The sequence below is a fragment of the Chiloscyllium punctatum genome, chromosome 23 (assembly GCF_047496795.1).
Source record: "Chiloscyllium punctatum isolate Juve2018m chromosome 23, sChiPun1.3, whole genome shotgun sequence".
Lineage (NCBI taxonomy): Eukaryota > Metazoa > Chordata > Chondrichthyes > Orectolobiformes > Hemiscylliidae > Chiloscyllium > Chiloscyllium punctatum.
Genome location: NC_092761.1, coordinates 81,759,758 through 81,779,694, shown reverse-complemented (window position 1 = coordinate 81,779,694; position 19,937 = coordinate 81,759,758). Strand labels below are relative to the sequence as shown.

Below are 19,937 nucleotides of genomic sequence, written 5' to 3'. Positions count from 1 at the left end.
GTTTGCACAGCGTGACTGCTCCGAGCCACGTGCACTATCACATTGACCCTGTTGATGAAAGACACAATTTTATTCATTTTGCATTGTTGCTATGCTATTGCTGACATGAGCACCATCAGCAGTAGTGCTGGCAGTCAGTTCAATCTTAAGTCCAAAAGACTTGCGAAGAGCCCTATTTCAGTTGCATAAGTGATCAGAAGCTAGAAGCTGGATTTCACCTTTTGTTCGCTGCCAGGATACTGAAACTAATTATACAGCACCTGTGTTATCTGCGGAGATCAGGTAACCTGACACAGAAGCTCGGACATTGGTGCTTGTGGAGGTAAATTTCCTATTCGATATGAACAGGGTAACTGCAGCAGTGCAACGAGTTATTACATGTCTAACGAATCTGTATCGTTAACACACTAATGGCCTAATAACTAATCACACTGGCAGAACAATAGGTATCTTCAAAACCAGTTTCAGGAGATAGATAAGGTCTTTCCAGCTAATGGAACCAATGAACTGTGCAATTTAAAAAAACATGTAGCAAGTCTTAGTCCAACTACTCAATGGAGGGTTCATCTGATGCTGTTCTCCACCCAGCTCTGTATCCATATTCTTTCCAGCCCTGGTTACTGTACAATCATCAGGAGCAGGAAGGCTCGATGATCCTTTGATCTAACAAACTAGCTGCTCGTGGATATTCCAAAGCCCCTTATCCAAAGGCAAGTGAAAAGTGTCTGAATAGCGGGAAAATAACTTGAAGGCAATGCTAAATACCAGAATAGGGAGATCTGCGTTGTTCTCCACTCCTTAGAGGAGCCGGTGTAAGAATGGGGTGGCCAAAATTAAAAATCACACAACACCAGGTGATAGTCCAACAGGTTTATTTGGAAGCACTAGCTTTTGGAGCGCTGCTCCTTCGTCAGGTAGTTGTGAAACAGGACCATAAGACACAGAATTTATAGCAAACAGCTGCAGTGATACAATGAACAAACCTAGATTGTTAAGTCTTTCATCTTTTAGAAGGGATTTGCTGGTTTTGGTTCGTTAAAATGTAAATCCCAGAACTTCTTTTAAGTCACGTTCTCAAGAAAATACAGAGCAACCTCGATTATCCGAAGGACACGGGCAGGAAGTATTTAGTTCCGTTAATCGAATGCCGGACAACATAGTTAGCCACGCATCTGAACTTTGCAATTTTGTTTGGATGATCCGAAGTTTGGTTAATTGAATGCCAGATAATCAAGGCTCTTCTGTATAAGGCTTTATAACAAAAGGTGACATCTCAGCTCAGACAATACCTTAAAGGTGTGAGGTTAGAATCTGTCTGTATCCCAATCTTGAGTCAGACTGGTTCTATTGCCAAAGTGGAATTTACAAAATATTACATGGATTGATTGCCTATGTTGACTGCTTACAGTTGTGCACTTTTTGAGCAAAATAGAATGTATCTGCAAATATAATTCTCCAAACACAAATTCTCCTCATGAACTTATATGTGTGTGCGTGTGCAGGAGAGAGAGAGAGTGAGTGTGTGTGTGTGAGTGCGAGTGGACGTAAGAGCGTGTGTGTTTGCATGTGTGCAAGCTTGGTAAAGTGTGTGTGTGAGTGTGATGGGGTATAACCTGTGAGAGGGTGTGTGCATGGGTGTGAGTGTGTGAGATGTATGTGTGTGCATATGAGAGAGAGCTTTTTTAAGAGAAACGGTCTACCTGAGTGTATGGGTCATGGATGATTTCACACGAATGATCCCTGGAATGGTGGGCCTAACATATGATGATCAGCTGAGGATCCTGGAATTGCATTCATTAGAGTTTAGAAGGTTGAGGGGAGATTTAACAGAAACTTACAAGATAATGGAGAGTGGTGGGTCTGTGGAATACGTTGCCACGGAGCGCAGTGGAGGCCGGGATGTTGGGTATCTTTAAGGCAGAGATTGATAAATTCTTGATCTCGCAACGAATTAAGGTATACGGAGAGAGTGCGGGTAGTTGGGGCCATCTCCATGGGCAGTGAACTTGGCTATCAGCTTCTGCTTTGCCACTTTGCGATGCTGCCCGTCCCAAAGTCCGCCTTGGAGGATGGTCACCCAATGGTCTGAGGCCAAATGGCCCTGACCGCAGGGGGAGCACTTCAGTAGGGGATACAGGCAGACTCTAATCTGACACCTTTAAGGCACTGGCTAAGCTGAGATGTCACCTTTTGTTATAAAACCTTAAATTATCTTGAAAATGTGACTTTTTTTTAGATTAGATTCCCTACAGTGTGGAAACAGGCCCTTCGGCCCAACAAGTCCACACTGACCCTCAGAAGAGTAACCCACCCAGACCATTTCCTTCTGACTGATGCGCCTAATACTATGGACAATTTAGCATGGCCAATTCACCTAACCTGCATATCTTTGGACTGTGGGAGGAAACCGCAGCACCCGGAGGAAACCCACGCAGACACGGGGAGAATGTGCAAACTCCACACAGACAGTCACCCTCTGGGATTTACATATTAAAGAACCAAAATCAGCAAATCCATTCTAAAAGATGAAAAACTTAACAAACTAGGGTTGTTCAATGTATCACTATAATCCTTTTCTATAAATTCTGTGTCCTATGGTCCTACTTCACAACTACCTGATGATGAGGCAGCACTTCGAAAGCTAGTGTTTCCAAATAAACCAGTGGGACTACAACCTGGTGTTGTATGATTTTAAACTTTGTTCTCCACTGACATTATGGATGGACAGATAGTTGCTAAGCGATAAAGAGAAGGGAGTAGAAAAGAAAGAGAGAGAGAGAAAAAAACACTGACAGGGAAAGGTATGCGCTCTGTCGGGAAAAGATCTGCTGATGATCACTTCCAGTTCTGCGATACAGAGTCCTGAACCAGGGTTGCAAATATGCGTGACCCTGAGGAGGCCACTATTATCTGACAGGCAGAGTTCATGTGGCGGTTGATTATCCAGGTTCAATCTGTTTATAAAGGGTGGTCCTGCCCAATTAGATTTTCCAAGGGCTTATATGTTCTTGTCTGCAAGTAGGTGTGCAATGAATTCCTTTGATATTACGTCAGCTCATTGTCACAGGAGAAAAGTAAAGAGTTCTCGCTGTTTCTATGCCCCACTCGATGGTTTGGAATTGAATAATCCCAGCTCTGTCTGGGCTCAGTTATTGGTATGGCTACATTTTGCACTTCGTACTTTAAGTTTCGATCTTTCTCCTCTTCCATTTTCTCCAAACTGGCTTCCTCGATGTTCAACATCTGTTGCTCGTCTATCTCATTTGCATCCATGTTTTGCAGTGGCACCAATTCCGATGCATCCTTTTCAACATTATGTAAGGTTTGATAAGATCCACGGGTAGATGTATTACACAGCAAGCTGAACTCAAACTGCTTCCGGGAGTAGAATATAACTTCCAGTGTATAATAAATAGACCAGAAGACAGCAAAACATCCCAGCAGTAGCAGCATCTGAGAAAAGAAAATACATTTAATAACTTCTCATTTTCATATCTTCCATTTCTTTACCTTGGTTATGTTTGAGTAGGTGGTGAAGGATAAAGGGTTATAGGAACTTGGTGGGCACATGGAATTGGGATTAACACTCATGTGGAGGACAGACACCAACTCAAATTGGTTAAATGGAACATCCAATTCCTTGGTGCACTTAATGAACCACAGACTTATTGGGAATTGTGTCAACATTCCCTACAATGGTGAGAGTTTGAACAGTTCAGGGGATCTGGGTATCCTTATGCATGTACTGCAACAAATTAGTATTTAGGTATAGAAAGTAACAGGAAAACTAACAGAATATTATTGTTTATTCTGAGGGACGTTGGATACAAAAGTAGAGAGGTTGTGCTTCAGTTATACAGGGTATGACCGAGCCAACATCTGGACTAGTACAGACTAATAGTCTCCTTCTTCAAGGAAGGATGTAAATGCATTGGAAGTTATCTCCTAGAATGGGGAGGGCGTGTTATGAGTAGAGGTTAGACAGGCTAAGCTTGTATCCTTTGGAGTTCAGGAGAGGAAGAGTTGATTTAATTGAAATATGTAAAATCCTGCAGAGTCTTGACAGAGGGCATGTGGACAAAAAGTGTCCTCTCGACAGAATCTAGGAGCCCCTGTTTAAAAATAAGGGGTAACTCATTAAAGAAGGGATTAGGAGAAGTTTTTTACCCTCATAGAGTATTTATAGTTCGATTCCTGAAAAACTGGTAAAAAGAGAGTCTCTGAACATTTTGAAGGCAGAGGTAAGCAAGGGTGTGGAAGGTTATGAGGATAGGCAGAAATGTGGAGTAATTAGATCAACTATCATCTTAGACCATAGACATTGGAAAAGAACGAGGCCATTCAGTCTCTTCAGTCTGCTTCACCATTCCATTGTGGCTGATACATTTCTCAACCCCATTCTCCCTTATCAACCTTTGATCAATGAGGAACCTATCTATCTCTGCCTTAGATACACTCAATGATCTAGTCTCCACAGCACTCTGTGCAATGAGTTCCACAGATTCATCACCCTCTGGCTGGCGACATTTCTCATCTTGCTGAATGGTGGAGCAGGCTCGAGGAACCGAGCGGCCTACGCCAAATTTGTATGTAGAGTTAAAGTCACCATAGTCCCAGAGGACTACAGGGCTGGCATTCTCATTGGAGAAAGACAACTAGTGCTGAGTTTAACCCAAGGGTCACCACACCTCGGGTGGGGTAGAGAAGGAGGGACTTTCATCGTACCCTCAGTCAGAGCAGGAAATGAACCTGAGTGTTGAGTCACTCCGCGTTACGAACCAGCTGTCCAGCCAAATGAGCTAACCAACCCTCAGAAGTTGTATGTTCAATGTGCAAAGCATGGAGTGATCCTGTCAATCATAATGGACTGGACATTAAATTAATCTCTCTGTTCATTCTGAAAGGTTGAGGGTCAACATCAATTCTATGATTGCCAGGAGTACTTTCACGTTCAGATAATGGGGGTGCCAGAAACAGAAACAGCTGGTTAGTTAGTCTGAATGGTCCTTCCATTAAAAACCAGTCCGGGATGTAACACATGATCCAAGTTTTACCTGGCTGTGAAAACCCATTCAAAGATCATTAGCAACGCAGCACTCAGCCTGATGTAAGTCATCCGGGACCACTTTGAATGTGAAATCTAATTCCAAAGTAACAGGAGAAACGGGAAGGAAGAAATATATTCCTGCCCAGGGTGGAGATTTCAGCAGCTGCACATCACAGCATGTTGATTAGTGAACACCTTCCTGAAATCTGGCATTTTGGAAATATCAGAACAATACCCCTGTGAGAACAACAATACCCATTTGTATTATTTGTTCATTCAAATAGTCATAAATACTTAATGGTATCAGTGTTTCAATAAATGTTACCTTCAGTGTATTTGGTGTCATGTAATTCCATTCCTGATCGGAGATTTCTAATCCAGGAGGGCAGGGCAATGAGAAACTGTCATTGAGGTACTGTCCACTCATGGCTTCTTCAACAACCCTTCACAAAGTCAAAGACATGCACAGTTAAAAGATAACAATTCACCCAAATTGGTGGATATGTTGGGCCAACCAAGGCTATCCCAAGAAAGGAGCACACTGAGAAAACTGGGTTTTTAATCAGTGGTTAGCACTGCTGCCCTCACAGAGTCAGGTACCCAGGTTCGGTTCCACCCTCGGTCTGTGTGGAGTTTGCACATTCTCTCCATGTCTCTGTGGGTTTCCTCCCACAGTCCAAAAATGTTCAGGTTAAGTGAACTGGGCATGCTAGATTGCCCCATAGTGTCCATGGATGTGCAGGCTAGGTGGATTAACCATGGGAAATGTGGGTTTCATAGATAGGATAGGAAAGTGCGTCTGTGGGGGATGTTCAGAGAATAAGTGTGGCCTCAATGGGCCAAATGGCCTTCTTCCAGACCGTAGGGACTGTATGAACCTTCTTTGGATCATCACAGAAATTGGGACAGAGGCGTTTTTACTACAAAATTCATGAGTGGGATATGGGTAACTATGGTGAGACTAGTATGGATTACCCACTCCTCACTGATGGTGAAGGTGGTGATGAGACTTATTCCTGAAGTCCCACAGAGCTCCTATGTTACCAAGGATAGAGCAAGGATCTCCTAAGGATATGCAAGTAAATAGACAGCACATTTACTGGATGGACCATTAATCTTTTGTTGTCCCTTTTGCAGTTTCCTCTCATTCAGCTGAATGTAGTCAGATGGGAATTCCACCTACTCTGACCCAGACAACTTGCTAATCTCAGTGGCATCTTTTGAGAAACAGCAATGTTTCTGGTGACCAACACACTGTCAAAGATATGGGGGTTTACAGCGAGTCTCCAAGAAGAACATCACAGTCAGTGGCTGTCTCAAGAGCACTAAAGGCCTCTGTGCTGCCTTCTTCTCTCCCTTCCCCTCCCGTGCCAATTCGGAGAAGATTCGGAGAAGTGGGCGGCACGGTGGCACAGTGGTTAGCACTGCTGCCTCACAGCGCCGGAGACCCGGGTTCATTTCCCGCCTCAGGCGACTGACTGTGTGGAGTTTGCATGTTCTCCCCGTGTCTGCGTGGGTTTCCTCCGGGTGCTCCGGTTTCCTCCCACAGTCCAAAGATGTGCAGGTCAGGTGAATTGGCCATGCTAAATTGCCTGTAGTGTGAGGTAAGGGGTAGATGTAGATGTAGGGGTATGGGTGGGTTACGCTTCGGCGGGGCGGTGTGGACTTGTTGGGCTGAAGGGCCTGTTTCCACACTGTAAGTAATCTAATCTAATCTAATCTTGGGGAAGTAACGTCTAAATCATGTGAACATACACAAAAAAGCCTTTACCTCTGTCGTTCCTTGACATCTTCAAATGACCAGGAAGAGCCGTAGAGAGTGAGCTGCCATTGCTTGAGGAAGCCGTTCTCCTGCTGAGGGTTCTCCCCTGAGCAGACAGAGAAGGACGATGAGAACCACCATACCCTTTATACAAACACCTGGAAGAACTATTATAACCACTTCTGCCCAATCAGCTCAGTTCAGTATCAAATCACAACCCAAGGACACACCTCAGCTTTTGGGAATTGAGTTAATAACCAGACAGACAGAGGTCCAGGATTAAACAGTTTATTAAAGACAGCCAACTACAGAGGTCCTTATTCAGAGTTGATGAACAGTCTCGAATGAGTTCACTGATCTCACTCTGGGTATAACAGAGGCAATGCAATTAGCATTCCAAGAACACACTATTCCTCCAATTCCTGCCTTTGTTACATCCTCAACAGCCTCAATTTCTCTTATCCAAGCTGTGCCTTTTTAAGCTCTTGAAATCACTCCATAAATTTCTCGGCTTCTCTTTAAGGCAAGCCTTAAAACCTAACTGCTTGTCCAAGCTTTGGATCATCTGCCCTAAATTCTCCTTATGTGCTTCAGTGTCATTTTTTTCCCTGTCAATTCTACAATGGAGCACCTTTGGATGCTTTACTCAAGGCGCTATATAAATGCAGGTCGGTTTTGGGGAAGACAGGTGTCAGATGAATGTACAGCACCAGGATCTTTACTCCTGATTGCTCGTGGTCATCAAACAGGCTCAGGAGAATGCTCACCAGAGTGGAACAGTCCACCGATGCTCACTACCTCTGCTTACACTTGAGGGATGGTCATTCAGACAAAGTACTTGAGGGCAGACTGCCGCCTGGGAAGTGGTTTGTGAGGTTTATGAGAGGAAGGTAAAATACTGGAGTAGTTTATTTCTGAAAAAGAAGCAGGTGCTCAGATCCAGCACTCGAAAGGTGTTGGAGGTGTGTTGGTTCTTGTGTGGTCACATGTACTGGATGCTTGACCTCAGTGCCCTGTCAGCATGAAGTATGAAGCAGTGACCACTGAAGTGGGCGGGGCAGACAATATTCATTCTTATTAATTCAGCTCTCCCTCACTGTCTCCATTCAGTACCTTCGTTTCCCAAAGGTTTAAATATTAACTCAGCAAGGAACAAGCTGAGGAAACAGGTCCCTAAAAACGACTTCAAACCCTACAGTACTTAACCTGCTGGCTTTAACCCATGGCATACTTGAGACACCCAATCATATGAGTCAGCTCATCCCCGTTAGCTCAAGTAAACATTCCAAATTAGAGATTAATAGATTTTTTATTTGTTAGCCAAGTGAATTGGAGGATGTGGAAGCAATGTGGGTGGGCTGGAGATAGGATACAAGTTGGCCGAGATTGGAATGAATACTGAGAGGCCTGGGTAGAGTGGACATGGAGAAGATGTTTCCAATAGTAGGAGAGATTAGGACCCAAGGGCACAGCCTCAGGGTGAAGGGACAATCCTTTAGAACTGAGGTCAGGAGGAATTTCTTTGGTGAGAGGGTGGTGAACCTGTGGAATTCATTGCTGCAGAGGGCTGTGGAGGCCAGGTCATTAAGTCTATTTAAGAGAGAGATAGATAGGCTCTTGATTAGCAACAGGGTCAAAGGTTACAGTCAGAAGACTGGACAATGGGACTGAGAAATGACTCAGCCATGATTGAACGCCAGCGCAGACTCGATGGGCTGAATGACCTAATTCTGCTCCTATCTCTAATGGTCTATGGACTTATGTAGGATGCAACAGGCTTGGGGAGCTGGATGGTTACCTCCTGTTCCTCTGCCCTCTCTTGCAGCCTTGCTGGGTATGATCAGCTGGCTGGCATGACATTGGGAGATTTTGCAATAGAGACCTAAAAGGGGAGACAAAAAAAAATCTCTCTTGCAGAGGTTTTCTATTGACTTATAAGGGTACAAAGTCAACCTTTTATACTTATTTATTTTTCAAAACCATTTGCAATTCTGGATGAGATCCAGCCTCTGACAAATGCACAAAAATGTAAAAAATATGTTCAGGTCAATGGGGATAAATTCCTTGAGCTTTCAGACTCAAATAAAGAGCATAGTTGGTCTAATAATGATAAACCTGCATTTCTTGTAATATAGATGAACTTCAAATGAAAAATAAATCAAGTTTGCGGTTGAGTTAATGTGCATTTTCTATTCAGTTGAGAAAAATTAGAACCAGTTTAACTCAACTGATATCACTCTTGCCGCGTCACAAGGTTATGGGTTCAAGCCTCACTCCAGAGTATCAGTCTAAGCACATGTTTCAGTGCAGGAGGGCTGCTTTATCACAGATGCTGTCTTTCAGAGAATACATGAAACTGAAGCTCTGTCTCCAGTTCAGGTCACCACAAAGCATCCCAACAATACAGGGAATCCTCTCAATAATGTCCACGACAACATTTCCCCCTATAACCCCATTAAAATGACAGTAACTGGTCATCAATTTGTTCTTTGCACTGTCTGTCGGGAACATTGTTGCATGCAAATTTGCTACAATTTTTGCTTGCACACTAACACTTCCAAATCCTGCACTTCTCTCAAAGTGCCTTGTGATATCCTGGGACATGTCAAGATAGCATATGAATACAAATTGTTTCTGAGACAGAGAGCGAGAAAAGTGAGGATAAAGGAGGAGGGTAGAGAAAATGGACTAATTTATGACGTGCTGTGATGCCAATGAGCTTGCTATCCTCTTTTTCTAAATGAGGGGTCATCAATTAAAGAGGGAAGGTGGGAGGAGAAATGCCAAAACTGAATGCTAGCCGTGTGGGAATGAAAGAGGGCATGGTTCAGGAGCAGGGCAGGACATGAAAATACAGACACTGAGCCCAATAACAAACCAAAGAAAATAAAGTCCTGAACAGTGGCCAATTATTTAAGTCCTTGCTTACAGAATAGGACCATTCCAGTGTGTCAAGTTTCCCCAGTAGAAATGACAAATGGAAAGGGGCCAAGCCCAAGGGATTTCTGAGCTCAGGCAGAAGTTGGACAGTGTATGGTAGAGCTAATGAACAACAGACAAACATACCACAGTCCAAAGCAAGTTTAACAGTAGCAGTAGAGAGGGAACTCAGTTCTTCTCTAAGCTTACACTAGCATATCATTCGTCCAATAAGTTATCATCACAAGGGCATTGGTGTACAATGCAATGGTGTCTGGAATGACAGGGTACATGCTTTCACACTCTAACAAAAAAGAACATGTATTTTATTCCTTACTTTGCATTTGAGGTGTTCTTGTGGCTCTGTGATAGCACAGCTACCTCAGGAGACACTCTGGGTTCAAATCCCACAAAAGCACCTGCTGGCGATGTTACAAGGCATGTTTATTACAAGGCCAAACAGGTTGATGGTCAGTCTGTGATTCCTTCTGATACACCAGACAGCAGGCAGTAAGAGGAGCAGAGTTGCCTGGAGGAGGCAATAGCAAACCACTGCAGCCCAGTAAGTGCGGACCAAATCCAATGGAAGACTGCACCCCAAACCTCAGAAATGAGGGTGGGATAAAAGTTGGGTCAGCCATCAATCCAGAGATGGGTACGTTGTGAATAAAATGGGTCCTAATTTTATAAAGACTAAAACAATGGATGTACCTGACTGGGCTGTTCTCATGAGTTAGAACAGCAAGATCCAAGATTTTATTTCTACTCTGTGTGGAGCAAGCTGCCACTGGCAACAAAGTTACCAGGAAGAAAAGATAGCCAGAGGAGGCAAAGGGGAGGTGGTGACCTAGCAGTACTGAGGCAATGTCACTGGATTAGTAATTGAGAGTCCCAGACTAATTTTCTGGGCATTTGGGTTCAAAACCCAGCATGGCAGATGATAAAATGGGAATGCAGTAAAAGTCTGGAATTAATAGGTAGTCTCATGGCAACCTTGAAACCATTGCCGATTGTCATAAATACTCATCTGGTTTACTAATGTCCTTTAAAGAAGGAAATCCTTACTGGTTCTGACTTACAAGCTTATTCTCAAATGGCCCATGCAAGTTACTCAGTTTAAGGGCAACAGGGACTGGAAATAAATACTGGCCAAACTATTTTTGTCCTCAGATCTTTAGCCTGGGTTCTAGATTACTGGTCCTGAGACATGACTGTCTTCCAAGAGATAATTGACAAAAAAATCCTGGAAGAGACAGCATATCCCTTAAAGGCATCAGCATGTAATCTCTGGGATCCCACATTATCCCAGTCCCAAGCCTCCAACTTGGCACCACCCTCCGGACCTTTCCATCACTCCTCCCTCTGACCTATCACCTTCTCCCTCACCTTCATCCACCTATCGCTTTCTCAGCTACCTTCCCCCCAACACTACCCTCCTCCCGTTTATCTCTCAGCCCCGGCCCACAAGCCTCATTCCTAATGAAGAGCTCATGCCCGAAACGTCGATTCTCTTGCTCCTCGGATGCTGCCTGACTTGTTGTGCTTTCCCAGCAATACACTCCAGCATCTGCAGTCCTCACTTTCTCTGAGAGGGCAAGTGTAGCCTGGTTTACAGTAACAGGTGTACTGGTGGTACTTGTAGTATTTCCCAGAAAGTGGGACATAGCCTGATGATGGCAAACCAGTGTGTGGAAACTCCGTCTGCCATACTTCCTGTGCAAGAGCAAAGATTCTGCAACGTCAATTCTGACCATCAAGAGATCTCCATCTTGGGTCCCCTCTCTTTATTTCCCACAAGCTTAACATATGAGGAACATCTGTGGACTCTTGGGCCTATACTTGATGGAGTTTAGAAGGATGAGGGGGATCTGATTGAAACTTACAGAATACTGAATGGCCTGGACAGACTGGACATTGAGATGTTTCCAATGGTAGGAGAGACTAGGACCCGAGGGCACAGCCTTAGAGTAAAGGGAAGACCCTTTAGAACGGAGATAAGGAGAAACATCTTCAGCCAGAGAGTGGGGAATCTATGGAATTCATTGCCACAGAAAGCTGTGGAGGCCTGGTCACTGAGTATATTTAAAACAGAGAGAGTTAAGTTCTTGATTGCCAAGTGGATCAAAGGCTACTCAGAGAAAGTGGGAAAATGGGGTTGAGAAACCTATCAGCCATGACTGAATGGCAGAGAGAATCAATGGCCGAATGGCCTAATTTCTGCCCCTGTGTCTTATGGTCTAAGCCTTGATGTGGAGGTGCTGGTGTTGGACTGGTGTGGACTAAGTTGAAAATCACATGACACCAGGTCAGAGGCCAACAGGTTCATTTAAAAATACAAGCTTTTGGAGCGAAGCTCCTTTGTCAGGTCTAAGCCTTGGAACACAGTGTTTATGTGTTGTCATGTAATCTTCAGCACACGAGGAGGCCACTGTTCCTGGATTGGTTCCTTGAGCCACTCAATTAATTCTGTTCCCAGTCCCTTCCTCCATAACCTCACAAATTGTTGCTGTACAAATTGTACAACTCTCGCCTTCACTTGGAAGGCTGTAATCTGAAATATATTTCATTGATTCTGCATTCAGCAACTTTGCTTTCTGGAGAGGAAAGTAGTCATCCCAGTCTAATGTTCTGGAGATGTGGATTCCAGTCTCAACATGGCAGAGGGTAAAATTTAAATTCAGTAAAAATCTGGAATGAAAATCTCATCTAATTATAACCTGGTATCTGTGGTCTGTTTTTGTAAAATTTCACCTTGTTCACTAATGTCCTTTTTGGAAGGAAATCTGCCATCCTTACCTGGTCTGGCCTACACATGAATCCAGACCCACAGCAATGTGGTTGACTCTTAATCAAGGATGGCAACAAATGCTGTCCCAGTCAGTGACACCCACAACCCACAAATGGATAAAAGAACACAAGGAGTCAGCAAACCTAAATCACGGATAATCATCCTGTAGACACCTTCTGCCTTTTCACCCCAGCATCGTACTGTAGAGTACATCCAGTCAGTGAAGCCCGAGGCATCCCTGTACAGAGGAAGACAAAAGATTGTGTAGCTGGTTAGTGTTAACTTCTAATGAATTACCTGTGAATCCCCTTGGTAGCCTCAAAGCGAGGGCTACCAATTTGCCAAATGTGTTGAGGTTACCATTACCTGTTCACTGGAGCAGACTAGGTATGCTTTAGAAAACAGGCAAATGGGGACTTTTATATCAAGGTTACTATTGAATAGGGTGCACTTGCCAGTCTTGGTTCAAAAACATATGTTTCAATGCATTTCTCCAGTTCAAATCCCTTATTTTATACTAAGTCCTTCCTTGCTCAGGGCCAATTAAGGAAGCAGACAATGTTGATCGGGGCAATACCGAGAATTGTCCAGGTTCTACCAACTCCCCTTCAACTCTGTTGGGAAACACTGTGTTTCATTTTACATCTCATTCCATAGTAACAGCCCTATCGGGACTCGTGGCCAAAATGAATGGCACAAATTTACATCATTCCTGTCAACAATTCAAACTCCACTTTACAATAAGCAGGATTGCACTGTGTATTTTAAAGCAAATGTTTAGACATAGAAGAGGAAATGAGAAATAAAACAAACTGATGACAGTCAATATTCAAAGGACCTTTTCACTCAATTTTATCCTCGGAAAGCTTTACATCCCCTTTGAGTCTATATTCAGAGCAAATATGCACGCTGTTCTGATTTCAGAATTGTTCCTTTGAATAGGATGTCTTAAACGTTTCAGACTGGGTGACGGCCAATATTAATGAACAGCTTTGCAGTGGAAACCACAATACTCAGTGGTCCTCTGCAAGAACAATCATCTTATTTTCAAATAGGTTCGTGCTGGATGGGAGTATTTTTGCTGAGATGTCAGGTTATGAAGAGTAACATGATGCACCTATCCTTCAGTGTATGGTAACAAAAAGAGGGACGTATTCACGATAAGCACAAAGATAAGCCTGATGTTAACTTACAAAACTGTACGCTGACAAATCAAAGTGTGGATTTTGGGCAAACTTTTATTTTCAAACTGCTTTTTATGAGATAAATAGGTTGCTGAAAAAGGAGTGAGTAAAGTATCAGACATGACTCAATATCGGGACATTCTTTGTGGGTTCGTACATCTTATGGCTAAACATGAAATTTACTTGAATATACTTACTATTTCTTAATCATCATTTTTTATTTTCAAATTGTCTTCAGATTTATTTGTTTAATCACAATCTGCTGATTGGGAACTTAACCAGTGACAACCCATCATTCCATTCTCTAGAAAGAAGGCCGTTTGTATGAACGTACGATAAAGGAGCAGATGTAGATCATTCACAGGCCCTAGAGACTGCCCTACTCACTCAGCTGGAAACCCTTTTATAGAGTCATAGAGATGTACAGCATGGAAACAGACCCTTCGGTCCAACTCGTCCAGGCCGACCAGATATCCCAAAACAATCTAGTCCCACCTGCCAGCACACGGCCCATATCCATCTAAACCCTTCCTATTCATATACCCATCCAGATGCCTTTTAAATGTAGCAGCCTCCGCCACTTCCTCTGGCAGCTCATTCCATACATGCACCATCTGCGTGAGAAAGATCGCCCTTAGGTCTCTTTTATATATTTCCCCCTCACTCTAAACCTATGCCCTCTAGTTCTGGACTCGCTCACCCCAGCGAGTCTATTTATCCTATCCATGCCCCTCATGATTTTAGAAACCTCTGACGCTCCAGGGAAAACAGGTCCAGCCTATTCAGCCTCTCCCTATAGCTCAAATCCTCCAACCCTGGCAACATCCTTGTAAATCTTTCTTAGACAAAGACTCTCACTTCCTCTGTCGAGCAGTTTTCTCAAAGCAAGGAGGGCACTTGTCACACAGTACAAATGGTGGCAAGAGCTTAATCATGAAGTCATTAACCTGAGCGACTGCTGTGTTGCAGCTACCCCAGAGCTCTGGCTAACCAGGAAAATCTCCTTCCTACGCTGGGTGCATCAGAAGGATTTATAAGATGATGCGCAGCCTGTTTAGCCACAATACAAATTCATCTTTCTTGATTAAGGCCTGGACGGGGATTTGAACTGGGAGGTTCTGGCTCGGAGGCAAGGACACTATCCACTGCAGCACAAAGTCTGCTTCTTTTCCTGGTATAGTTCTTCACCTTTCTGGAAGAAACGATTCCTATTGGGCTGGAGTTCATTGGGTAATAGTTACTCTAGCACCTCAGCCAAGAAAGCATTGCTCATGCTTGAGCCAGCTAGCAGGCCAGTTGATCATGGACGGTTGTTAGGATGTGGAGGTGGCGGTTTTGGACCGGGGTGGACAAAATCTGAAGTCACATGACACACAGATTGGGTTACTAAGCAGAGGACAATCACACTCTCATAGAGAAAAAAAAATTTCGTCAGCTTCCCGCTACGGTTTCTTCAACAATTCCCTTAAACTGGTGTCTCTGACCCTCTTGCCTGTGGAAACTCTTCCAAAACCCCTAGATCCACTCAATCTTCTGAGTTCACAGGAGATCAATCTCAGCTTCTCTAATCTTCATGTGATTGATGTTCCCCACCCAGGGCACCATTCTGATCAATCTCTGCTCACATTCTCTCCAAGATATCAGCAGCCTCTCCAAAGTCTGGTATTCAATTCCACACACGATTCACCTGCTTAATCAACCAATTAACTGGATTCATGAATTTTATTTCAAGTTTCTTCGACCCCTTCCAACTCCATTTTGATTTAGCCTCCTCCCCCTCACTTTGCATTGGCCTTAATTAGATTTGGACATATATCATTCAATTGGAAAATAGGGGTGATTAATTGAAGAGAAGAAATACCACAGGTGGTCTGTTGTTGGAAGCAAAAAATTCAGTTGTGAGTAAGAACACTTCTGAATATAAAAAAGAAAAGGAAGATTTTAAAAAAGGTTCTTCTAATTCAACTAATGAATTTCTGTGAAATGTTTTACTGTACTGAAGTATAAATGCAAATTATCTTCTTAGCACCACTTCCTTGTTTATACTCTATTGTACAGCAGGTCTTGATTGCCAACTTGCTATCACATTAAGGCCTAACAATAACTAAAATGGCTCTGCACTCAAACTAGATCTAATGCTCCTTATGACATATTGGAATTGAGTATTATAATGAAGTATCATACCTTTGAGGAGATCTTGAGAGCAAATGGACATTGGTTAGGCCACTTTTGGAATACTATGCACAATTCTGGTCTCCCTGCTATAGGAAAGATGCCATTAAACTTGAAAGGGTTCAGAAAAGATTTACAAGGATGTTGCCAGAATTGGAGGGTTTGAGTTATAGTGAATAGGCTGGAGTTATTTACCCTGGAGCATTGGAGGCTGAGGGCTGCAGAAGATTATAAAATCATGAGGGATATGGATAAGGCAAATAGCCAAGGTCTTTTTCCCAGGGCAGGGTATTCCAATACTAGAGGGCATAGGCTTAAGGTGAGAGGGGAAAGGTTTAAAAGGGGCAACATTTTCATGCAGAGGATGGTGCATGTATGGAACAAGCTGCCAGATGAAGAAGTGGAGGCTGTAGGAAGGGTTTAGAAGGACATGGGTCAAATGCTGGCAAAATGGGACCTGATTAGGTTAGGATATCTGGTCAGCATGGACGAGTTGGATCAAAGAGTCTGTTTCTGTGCTATATGTCTCCATGACTCGAAACAATTCTATTTATGAAGCCAAGGGACTTACATGTTGCCTTAAAACAAAGCAATCAAAACACATATAGCATTGCAACACAGAAGTGGTCTTTTCAATCTAACCAGTATTGCAGGTATGTATGTTGCACAGAACACATGGTCATAATCCTATATGCACATCATTTTTCTATACACCTTTCACTGAATCGTTCATCCAATAACTTCTCACAAGCTGATGTAGTCCCAGCCTCCATCTCCAAACCCAATAAGTGCCTCATAATCCTGCATATAAACATATACTTCTGCTTTTTGCACTTTCTTCACCCTACTTCTGAATGTTTCTGAAGGTTTTGGATATGTTCTTTGTAGGTGGGGGGTGGGGAAAGGACACTTTTGCTGATAAGATGTTGAGATTTAAGGTACTTTGCCAAAGAAGCAAATGCAAGATGACAAGAATGATTGTTCACTCAGTGGGTATGACATGCACTGCCTGGAAATGTGGTGGAGGCAGGCTTAGTTGTGGCATTCAGGAGAGTATTGGATGATGACTTAATAATGTGCAGGACTGCAGGGAAAAGGCAGAAGATTGCCACGAAACTAAAATGCTCAGAAACCGGTGCAGACTCAATGGGCTGAATGGTGTCCTTTTGCCTGATAACAATTATGTGATTGAGCTGAACATGCACATATTAAAAGTGATATACTAGAATCTGGTTATTAATGTCGCTGGATTCTGATTTTGCAATAGAATCCATATTACTTATGTATTAGCTAACTGATTAATAATAAATTATATGGATTATTAAATATATTTGGACTCTGATTACTTATTAAAATAATTCTGATTATTAATGTATTAGGGTCTGATTATTGACAATAATTTCCTGTTAATTGAAGCACTGGATAGCTGATTATTAATAAAATAGTAACTGTCAATTAATGTAATTAGATCTTGACTACTAGTGTAATAGGATACTGATTATTTGCACACTGTAATAGTCTTGGACCTAGGGATCATTGTTTAAAAATAAGGAGTCACCCACTGAATATCAACACGAAGGGAATTTTTCTTTCTCAAAGAGGGTCATAAGTCATTGGAGCTCTATTCCTAAAAAGATGGGTGCAGCAGTGTCCTTGAATATTTTTAAGACAAAGGTAGATTGATTCTCAATATGTAAAGGGGTGAACGGGTACCAGTGGTAGATGGGATTGTGGAATTATCAGAGCAGCAGGGATAAGGTAAGCAAACAGGAAGGAGAGAAATGGCCAAAACTGAGAAGATAAAGCTAAAATTTCAGGAGATGTTTAAAGTCATGAAGTGCTTAGGTAGAGTAAACAAAGAGGAATGATATTCAATGGCCAAATGGTCTTCAACCAGAGGACACATTTTAAAGGTGATTGTCAAGGTGACCAGAATGACATGTAGAAAATCTTTTCTCACAACATGTGGTTAGGACTTGGAATGTTCTGTTTGATAAGATTGTGTTCTGAAGATGTGGATGTACTATACCTTCAAGAGAGTTAAAAGCTAGCAGTGACAGCACCAAGTGTTCTCAATAAGATACAATGTAACATGTGCTCCAGCTACTGGGGTAGCTGGTTGCCTGGAAATGGCAAAACAGATTCGAATTAGGCCAACCTGTTTAAATTATACCCCCAAAAATACCAAATTCCAAACAAGTTTGAATTGAGTATATTGATGATCTTAAAAGCAAATGACACAATCTGATGCTTTGGGGTATAAGACTGGAGAAAATTGAATAGTTGGGAGTAGAACTGCCACCAGACCAACAGCTGTAGACTGCTAGTCAGAACTCTTTGAGAGGTATCTGTCTAGATAAGGTGTTTGCACAGAGAAAAACCTCAACACTGACCTGGAGAGCCAATCTACCAATGAAGATTTGACCGGTGGTTGGTTTTAAATTTTGAATTTTCCTGTAAATCTTAATTGGGAGTTTTATAGAAGGGAAGGTAACAGATAGGTTTGAGGAAGGAATTGTAAATAGTTGTTAGTTAATCATTCTCTGTTATACTTTAAGAAGTAAAGTTTAAATAGTTTATTTTAAACACTTCTTGGTCACTCAAATTTTTACAGATTGCTGCACTGGATGAATCTTTTATGTGTTGCTGGCTTTAAATTAAGCAGGAGGGTTTACCCTGTGTTGTAACAATTGAAACCTGCAAAATAAAACTGGGTAAGTACTTGAAGACAAAAAGAAACTGCATGGATAGGGTAAAGAGCAGGGATGGCGCACAAACTGAATTGTTCAATGAACCACCAGCGTAGACTCAGTTGGCTGAATTGCTTCTCTTTTGCTGTATTATTTATGATTCTACAACTAAGACTCTCGATGGCAGGAACAAAAGTAACAATTCTTGAAAGACCCTGCAAAATGGTAGCTAAATGTTCCAAATACGTAGATTTTCATGAAATATGCCATATGTCACTGACTGCAGACAGACTTGCCTTTGTATAGCACTTTTCGTGGTCATTGGACATCTCAAAGCATCTCACAGACAGTGAAGTACTTTTAGAAATGCAGTCGTTGTTGTAGTAGTACTGGTAGTAGTACAGGCAGGTAGTACTGAGGAAGTGGGGAGGCTACAGAAGGATCTAGACAGGTTGGGAGAGTGGTCCAGGAAATGGCTGATGGAATTTAACGTGAGCAAGTGCGAGGTCTTGCACTTTGGCAAAAAGAATATAGGAATGGACTACTTTCTAAATGGTGAGAAACTTAATAAAGCCAAAGCACAAAGGGATCTGGGAGTGCTAGTCGAGGATTCTCTAAAGGTAAACATGCAGGTTGAGTCTGTGATTAAGAAAGCGAATGCAATGTTGTCTCTTATCTCAAGAGGGTTGGAATATAAAAGCAGAGATGTACTACTAAGACTTTATAAAGCTCTGGTTAGGCCCCATTTGGAGTACTGTGTCCAGTTTTGGTCCCCACACCTCAGGAAGGACATACTGGCACTGGAACGTGTCCAGCGGAGATTCACACGGATGATCCCTGGAATGACAGGTCTAGCATATGAGGAACGGCTGAGGATACTGGGATTGTATTCGTTGGAGTTTAGAAGATTAAGGGGAGATCTAATAGAGACGTACAAAATAATACATGGCTTTGAAAAGGTGGATGCTAGAAAATTGTTTCTGTTAGGCGAGGAGACTAGGACCCGTGGACACAGCCTTAGAATTAGAGGGGGTCATTTCAGAACGGAAATGCGGAGACATTTCTTCAGCCAGAGAGTGGTGGGCCTGTGGAATTCATTGCCACGGAGTGCAGTGGAAGCCGGGACGCTAAATGTCTTCAAGGCCGAGATTGATAGGTTCTTGTTGTCTAGAGGAATTAAGGGCTACGGGGAGAATGCTGGCAAGTGGAGCTGAAATGCGCATCAGCCATGATTGAATGGCGGAGTGGACTCGATGGGCCGAATGGCCTTACTTCCACTCCTATGTCTTATGGTCTTATTGGAAATCCAGCAGCTATATACACACAGCAATTTCCCACAAACAGTGTTATGGTAATAACCAGTTAATCTGTTGTT

At 42.7% G+C, this 19,937-nt stretch overlaps 1 protein-coding gene across 2 annotated transcripts in view; it reads right to left on the bottom strand.

The window, feature by feature from the left end:
- Positions 1 to 984: 984 nt before the first annotated feature.
- The window catches only part of pcsk7 (proprotein convertase subtilisin/kexin type 7), a 218,343-nt gene continuing 199,390 nt past the window's right edge, over positions 985 to 19,937 (bottom strand). Inside the window, exons 13-16 of one of the 2 annotated variants that reach the window (XM_072593278.1) lie at positions 12,660 to 12,754; positions 6,819 to 6,915; positions 5,373 to 5,490; positions 985 to 3,453 (exon numbers count right to left, since the gene is read on the bottom strand). In XM_072593278.1, the coding sequence (XP_072449379.1) occupies positions 3,046 to 3,453; positions 5,373 to 5,490; positions 6,819 to 6,915; positions 12,660 to 12,754 (718 nt within the window). In that variant the 3' untranslated portion in view covers positions 985 to 3,045. The remainder of the gene's footprint in view (positions 3,454 to 5,372; positions 5,491 to 6,818; positions 6,916 to 12,659; positions 12,755 to 19,937) is intronic. The other variant, XM_072593277.1, reaches the window with a different exon arrangement.